Source organism: Myzus persicae, unplaced genomic scaffold (genome assembly GCF_001856785.1).
Source record: "Myzus persicae strain clone G006 unplaced genomic scaffold, MPER_G0061.0, whole genome shotgun sequence".
Lineage (NCBI taxonomy): Eukaryota > Metazoa > Arthropoda > Insecta > Hemiptera > Aphididae > Myzus > Myzus persicae.
Window position 1 is genome coordinate 2,705 of NW_019100999.1, and position 7,657 is coordinate 10,361.

The 7,657-nt window shown below is 30.2% G+C and overlaps 3 protein-coding genes across 5 annotated transcripts in view; 2 read left to right on the forward strand and 1 right to left on the reverse strand.

Moving 5' to 3' along the window:
* Positions 1–1,528: 1,528 nt before the first annotated feature.
* Positions 1,529–2,698, reverse strand: LOC111027204. Its single transcript, XM_022305464.1, has 4 exons — positions 2,579–2,698; positions 2,230–2,388; positions 1,747–1,882; positions 1,529–1,662 (listed from the first exon to the last, which is right to left on the reverse strand). Exons 1-4 carry the CDS (start codon positions 2,696–2,698, stop codon positions 1,529–1,531), a joined length of 549 nt encoding a protein of 182 aa, XP_022161156.1.
* Positions 2,699–4,021: 1,323 nt separating this feature from the next.
* LOC111027207 (52 kDa repressor of the inhibitor of the protein kinase-like) lies at positions 4,022–7,264 on the forward strand. Of its 3 annotated transcripts, none has more exons than XM_022305467.1 (8): positions 4,022–4,743; positions 4,835–4,954; positions 5,075–5,503; positions 5,770–5,891; positions 5,968–6,327; positions 6,447–6,937; positions 7,012–7,170; positions 7,238–7,264. In XM_022305467.1, exons 3-7 carry the CDS (start codon positions 5,400–5,402, stop codon positions 7,156–7,158), a joined length of 1,224 nt encoding a protein of 407 aa, XP_022161159.1. In that variant the 5' UTR covers positions 4,022–4,743; positions 4,835–4,954; positions 5,075–5,399; the 3' UTR covers positions 7,159–7,170; positions 7,238–7,264. The 3 variants fall into 3 exon arrangements, with proteins under 3 accessions (XP_022161159.1, XP_022161161.1, XP_022161160.1); XM_022305468.1 differs by lacking the exon at positions 4,022–4,743 and having other exon boundaries at positions 4,756–4,954; positions 5,075–5,320; positions 5,385–5,503; XM_022305469.1 differs by lacking the exon at positions 4,022–4,743 and having other exon boundaries at positions 4,752–4,954; positions 5,971–6,327.
* The window catches only part of LOC111027205, a 1,065-nt gene continuing 645 nt past the window's right edge, over positions 7,238–7,657 (forward strand). Inside the window, exons 1-2 of the mRNA XM_022305465.1 lie at positions 7,238–7,430; positions 7,522–7,655. Of these exons, the coding sequence (XP_022161157.1) occupies positions 7,238–7,430; positions 7,522–7,655 (327 nt within the window). The remainder of the gene's footprint in view (positions 7,431–7,521; positions 7,656–7,657) is intronic.

Here is a 7,657-nt window from a genome sequence, read left to right on the forward strand (position 1 = left end):
GGGGGGCAGAGCCCCCCACTTTCGTATTCTAGTAAATTTTCAGAGCCCCCCCCATTGAAAATTCCTGAGAACGCCACTGAATGGAACTCTAAAAACACCCGAAACAAGAAGTTACATACAATTTTCACTGAATTATATTAGTAATGTCTTTGTATCACATAATTTTTGAATTTTGCGTCATTTATAGGCATAATAGAATTAAATCAGAAAACTTTCAAAATATTTTGACTCATTATGTTCAATGATTATGTTGAACAAGTTATAAGTAGATATATACAATTTTAGATTTTTATTATTTTTTTTAAAATTAATGTCGATTAAAAAATTTGTGGGATCAAAAGTCTTGAAAATGTTATACCACGTTCTTCATACAGGATAGGAGATTAAAAATAATTATACTTTTTGTCTCCTGGCGTGAATAAGAAAAACCAACAACGTTTGCTATACCTATACACAATGTGTAAATATGCAATTTAGTTTACTTGAGTGTTATTATATTCAGTTCTGACTTTAGAAGCATTTGCATTGCGAATATTATGACTTATGAGTTTAATTGTTCCATCATAGGAGTCGTACGTGTTAGTGTTGTCGGGATGTTTGCATTCTTACACATGAGACATCTGATTGAATCGTTTTATGACGCACGGAAGAACATGCCAAAGAAATTGATAAAATGTTTTAATAATAATAATATATTGTTGAACGATGCATCTATTCGATGTAGGTCGTTGGTACCATAAAATTTAATGTGATTATTATTTATTCTTATGCTTTAGGTAAGCGTGAGTGAGAAATCTATCAACGCAAGTGTTCGAGTCCATTTAGACCCGGCAGCTGTACCCGGTATTATTGACATTGAACAGTTTCAAAAAGTGATAGAAATAAATCTGAAATTGGAAAATAGATTGACCGAGTTGGAAGGTAGTTGTTTCATAATAATATGGCGAATACCTATATAATATTAATATTTTTGAATATTAAACAAATATGTATCTAAAATAATCATTATTATGTAGAAATGATTCGACGCGGTGATGAAAAACAAAGGATTCAAGATCTACATGTAACTTACTTATTACCTGTCTATAATATTAATCAATATATACTTTGGTATTTTTTACTTCGGAATGGATGGAAATACCCACATTGTAATAATATTTATCTCCTATTTGCTATTTCGGGTAATTTAATAATCTTTAGAAATCTCATATTCTGATTATGCCCTTCTTAGCTTCATACGTGGTACACTATAATATAGTGACTATATATTAGAACGATAATTTTATAACGATTTGAAGTAAATTTCACGAAGTATCCATAGTATCTCAATAAATACAAATCATCGATTTACGAGAGGACATTAGGGAAATCTAAGTGCCAAGGGTTGTTTGTAAGAATTTTATATTGACACGATATGTCATAGACGAAGGTTCAGAAAATAATAAGTATCCCTCACAAATAAACAATCACTAATGCAGTTCCTAAGAATTTAAAAATTGAAAGTACAAAGCAGTGGTCGGTAAAATTACTAGGACAAATATGTAACGAAAATTGTTTTGAGACCAGTTACATAATATGGCACCAAGTCCCAAGTTATAATCACGATTGGTTGTTTTAAAGATTTNTCTTCTACAATTATCTGGTCACCACTTATATCATGACCTGAATAAATTAATAAATTTGTTCATTAAATAATGTTTCATGTAACTTTATCTTATACTATTAATGTAGAAATGTTCTACTAACTAGCATTATAGTCAGCATCACAATCAACATTATTAAAAAGTGGATCCATCCTGTCACCGAGTAGACCTATTACTTTTTGAGTAACATTTGATAATGTGGACTGATTTGAACCACCTCCAGTTTTGTAATGCTGCACCTAAATTAAATATATAATTATGAAAACACTAACATAGGAACATAGTGTGGTAAGTAATTTCTCTAAACCATTATATCATGCTAATCAAATTGGGTGATTAAACTAATGAACTGCACAAATTTAAATTGATGAGATGTTGTAGAGATGATTTCAGCAAGAAAGATTCAAATTTTTAACAAATAGGCAGGGGAGTACCACTCATCAACTTATACTATAATTTCACAATTAAAGACAAATTTATCAAATATTATTATTAATAGTAATTTTAAATAGAAAGTACTACATATTATACTACTGATATAAATGGGTACGGTAACGATTTTAACAATTCATAACATTATACAGACCTTGTACTGACTTTTTTCTTTTCTGGCTTCCCTTTTTTTAGTATCATACATATGTTTTATTTGGCCTATATTTCTAATACCAGACGTCTGAATTGCATTGTATTCATCAACAATTTCTGACCATGCCTCATTTTTTTTATTGTTCCACACAGCATCAGTCTATAAACATTATTTTAAATCAATGCAGAAATATAATTGAAAAAAAATGTTATTAGGTACCTAGGTAGTAAATATTTATATTTAAATATTTTTATGACCAATACCTAATATTAATATACAATATGTTAATAAATACTTTATTATAACAAACAAACTTATTCAGTGAATTTAAATTAAAAAAAATACTTACTTTAACATTTTCAATAACTGATTTATATGGCAAAATTAGATCAATCAAAAATTCTTTTTCGCGTTCCGTAAAATGTTTACCCCGCTGTCTCTTCTTAACATCAGACACACTATTTTCCATTTTCAGTTTTATAGGTACCTGCACCTTTCAACAAATTTACTTTCGAAACTTTCGTTACGAAAGTACAAAACACAATACACATCAATCGGACAAAGACCGTATAACAATTCGTAATTCGTATTTACCAATTGGCAATCACCATAATATTATCATTATAAATTATTCATGAGTACATTATCAATTTTGTACTGATAATTAATATTATTTTGGCTATAGTCCTGACCTGTGGTCAATGGCAAGCCAATAGAACTATGAGGAAAATAAAGTAAAAAAAAACAGGTATTTAGTAAATATACAAAAAAGGCGATTTTATTGACGGAGCTTAAATACAGTTAGCAAACGTGTACGCGACGACGCAGCGGATAACGGTCAACAACGAAGGCAAAAATAAAACGACCACTGGCGGGACCTGGTCGTGTTGAGTCGAGAGGGGGGAAACGGTCGCTGCGTTGCCGCGTTAACAATGATAAGGTGAGAGGTCGCCACATTATCTTCGCAATTTGGTGATAACAAAATTATCAAAAACCACATAACCAAAAACAGACTTCAACCAAATCCCTATTTCAGAGTTCTTCACATATTCATTTCGGAGAGCCAAGCTTTGAATTTTCCGAAACCACGATTGCCCTAAATGAAATTTACAGCATTTTATTTTTGAATTTGGAAAAACTGCTAAAAATCCATCATGTGCTGCTTTTTCAAAATCAACTAATAGTGTTTCTGGAGAAAATTCTAAATCATATTTTTCACACAATTTTTGTATATATTTCCACATTGACTCGTAGCAATTTGAAGTTTTACTTGGTAGTAAACAGTAAATTAAATGTAAATATTTTCCGCAGCTATAAGCATGTATCGTATAGAGCTGGTAAAAGAATTTCGGACACACGTAAAATGTACCATCGGCAACTAAAAGTGAACTATTATGGCACATATATTGAAGATTAGATTTAGTGGTCAGAAAAATGATTTTGCTTTCTGTATCTACGTGACAAAACGTTTCGTTCCTATTAGTTAAAATATTTCGGTTACTAACTTGATTAATAGCTTCTTCCAATGATTAAGGCGTTATCGGCAATAATTTACGTCTTTGTCTATACATTGAAACTCGAATATTTTCAATATCATCTGAAACCATTTCAATATTTTCAGCAGCACACAACTCATAACGCATTATTTTCGATGGTCTGTCGGTAATATTTTCAGTTGCTTTTCTTTTACAATTATTACGCAAAATATGACACTGGGCATTATGAGCATTCACTATATCATGCAAATGCTCACCATTAACACGAAGAATTGCAGCAGTGGCGTATTTACGGGGGGGGATATGGGGGATAGATCCCCCCCTTGACCTTTTTTTTTTTCCTAGGTAGCTAAGTTGTCTCATTTTCTCTAATATTCTTAATATGATATAATTATAAGTGAAATTACTTTCAAGCATGTATGTTTAATAAATGTTCTAGTCGTGGTAATTGTAGTAATTGTACCGCTCTGATAGTCTGATATACTAATCGCCACTAATCGTTGGCGGCATGTACGACTATCAGGCAACAATAACTATACCTATATTATGGTGTACTGTATTTTGTACGTTTCTGCGAATTATTTTTCATGCAAGAGTGTTTATAATAAACCCGATAAGCAATCGGTATTCGGTAAACAAAACAAAATGAATACCGTGGATTAACCATAGGCCGGGTTTATTTTTAGAAAATTTGTTACTAGTAGATTTATGGCTAATCGCTAATGTATAGCGATTATAGATATTATTATTACATTATATTTTATCGTATGATATCGTGATTTGTGAAAAGTAGATATTTACGGTCGTTGGACGTTGACGGATAGCGAGTAGCGACGCCATTCCGAGTACTGACTTACTGCCGAATTAACTATTGTTCGACTTTTATTTTTTTCGTCTTGTTAGTTGTAACTGTGAAGTTTTAAGACAATAATACAATAAGAGTAATACTCAAAAACAAAAAAACACTTTATTTTCTTATTTTAGTACAAATAAAAAAATTTGTTTGGAAAATGATGAGGTAATTATAAAAATTAATAAAATAATTAATTAAAATTATAAATTGTCATTAATATGTCTTTTTTTATTAATTTGTTTATTTGGCTATTTAGGCTGCATCTGAAGAAGAAGAACATGAGTTATTGCAATCCACATCAAAACCTATTACAAATATAAATGATATTGGTAATATCGTTGATAAATCGTTTTTAAAAGATGCCGATACAAAACTTGTAAGTTTCTTTGTTCCTTACTAATTTTACATCGTTTATGATTTAAATACATTTTTATTCAATATAAATTCAGCAAATTGATTTATAATAAAATTTTAAAAAAGTTCTTCTGTTCTATAGGTGCTTACTAATCTGTGGGTCCCAGATACAAAGTATAACTTTCCTATACTTGAATGCAATAAAAAACGTGGACTGAAATTCCAACATAAGTGGCTTCATGAATTTAAATGGCTTTGTTATTCAGAAATTAAAAGTGGTGCTTTCTGTAAACACTGTGTTTTATTTGCAAAGAGTGGTGGTGTTGGAAGTCAATCTTTGGGAAACTTAGTAACTGAACCCTTTACAAACTGGAAAAAGGCTAAAGAGGTTCTAATTTATTTTGTAATTTGTAATCACGTAATTTTTTAACAAATGATAAAATGCTTTCCAGGTTTTTCGATATCATATGAATTGTAAATATCATTTGTCAGCAGTTCTTGATTCTGAGCATTTTTTGAAGGTTTTAAACAAAGAAGAACCATCTATAATCGAACGAATTGATCGAAATAGGTATTATTATTTTTATACCATAAAATAAATTTAAATACATCAAAATAAGTATATATTTTTTTATTTTTTTTATTGGTTTTAAGGCTTCAACAACTGAGGTCATTAGCCTGTAGGTTGGTAGGGTTGTTACAGTAGGTGTTACACGTGGGTGCATTTGGCAGAATTTTTAATGGGGCACCTGTAGGTTTCTGCCATGCCCCGGGGTGGGGGATATATTTTATTTTATTATATTATAATATGTATTATATTTTGTGCCAACTACCTAGAATGACTCAAGTTGAAGAAAACCGCAAAAGACTTAGACCGATTATTGAATGTATATTATTATGTGGCAGAGAAGAATTAGCATTACGTGGTCATAAAGATTTTGGTAGCATTTCAGTTGATGGTGAGTTTATATTTATAATGCATTTCTTGAATTATTTGAGATTATTTTGTTCAATTTTTAATTGTATTGTTATTAGAAGATGCTTTGAGACAAGGAAATTTTCGGGCCATACTTAAATATAGAGCAAAAGGTGATGATTTTTTACGAAGTATTCTTGAGGGTCCAGGGAAAAGAAATAAGTACACCAGTCCAACTATCCAAAATGATATAATAGAGTCCTGTAATACAATACTATTGAAAAAAATTGCAAAAAAAGTGAACGAGTCTAAATGTTTCTCGGTACTTGCCGATGAAACCACAGATATTTCAACAAAAGAACAGCTTGCTATTTGTGTAAGATATGTCAGTGATGATAACATGTTGCATGAAGATTTTTTACAATTTTTTGAGATTGAAAGTCTGACTGGTGAAGCTTTGGCAAATTCCATATTAAATGGTAATCATGATTTATACTATAGTATTAAATAATAACTGTTATTCGTACATATTTGTATAAACTACTTAGTTATTATCTTTTTTCCAATATTAAGTGTAAATTACAATTTTGTTTTATAGGTTTAAGCAAATGTGGGATTGATTGTAGTTATTTGCATGGACAGGGCTATGATGGGGCCAGTAATATGTCTGGGCAATTTAGAGGTGTACAAAGTATTGTTAGGTTAAAATATCCAAAAGCAGTTTATGTCCATTGTTCAGCACATTCACTGAACTTAGCTGTATCAACAGCTAGTGGTATTAGACCAATTAGGAATTGTTTAGGAATAATTGAAAAGGCCTATCAGTTTTTCAATACTCCAAAAAGAAATTCTATTCTTCTACATGAGATTGAAAATTCAGACCACGAGCCCAGTGTAAAACAATTAAAACGACTATGTGCTACCCGTTGGGTACAACGGTATGATGCAGTGAACGATTTCTCTGAGCTCTATCCATTCGTTCTTAAAGCATTAGACACAATATGTGATTGGAAAGATCCAGCAGACGCCTCTATGCTTAAACATTCTATGGAAGATACCGAATTCTTAATTTCGTTTTATATAGTTAAGGTATTCATAAATGTTTCAATTTTTTACTATACAATTTATAACCTACTTAGTGTTTTAATTAAATTTTTTTTCAGTTCCTATTTTCTTTTTGTCTTCCTCTATGTAAGCAGTTACAAAAAGTACAAATAGATTTAAAAAAAACTATAGCTATAGTTGAGAATGTAGTAATCACTCTGAAGGCCATTAGAGACAATTACAAAACCGAATTTAGTCAAATCTAAATAAATGTTAAAGTAAATAATTAAAAAAAAATAGTTTCATTGTGTTCAAATTTCAAAATGTTTAATATTTATCTTCTAGATGGCTGCAGACAATGTTGGTATTGAATTAAAAAAAAAGAGAGTCATTTCAAAACAAACTTTGAGAGATAATCCAAATCTTCTGGATTGTTCCATTGAACATTATTATTGTGTTACAGTATTTTTACCGTATGTCGATTACTATTTAATGCAATTGACTGAGCGATTTATTAATCATAAAGCTATATTTGAAGGTAAATATATTATATGTATTATATTTAATATTTATACACTTTTTTTTAGAATTTGCAACTTTATACCTATTACATATAATTTATTTTATAGGTTTTAATTGCATTTTCCAATCAGAATCACTTATGGTAGAAATGGAAGATATTGTTGCTTTTCAAAAGCTTGTTGAGTTTTATTCATCAACAATTGACCAACACTCTAGCATTGCTGAATTAAAGATGTGGAGAGT

Excerpts from the sequence above, each read along its gene's own strand:
- LOC111027207 (XM_022305467.1), top strand. The coding sequence starts at position 5,400 with ATGAATTGTAAATATCATTTGTCAGCAGTTCTTGATTCTGAGCATTTT. Across the intron at positions 5,504-5,769 it reads GAACGAATTGATCGAAATAG|AATGACTCAAGTTGAAGAAA; the intron begins GTATTATTATTT and ends CCAACTACCTAG. Across the intron at positions 6,328-6,446 it reads GGCAAATTCCATATTAAATG|GTTTAAGCAAATGTGGGATT; the intron begins GTAATCATGATT and ends TTTGTTTTATAG.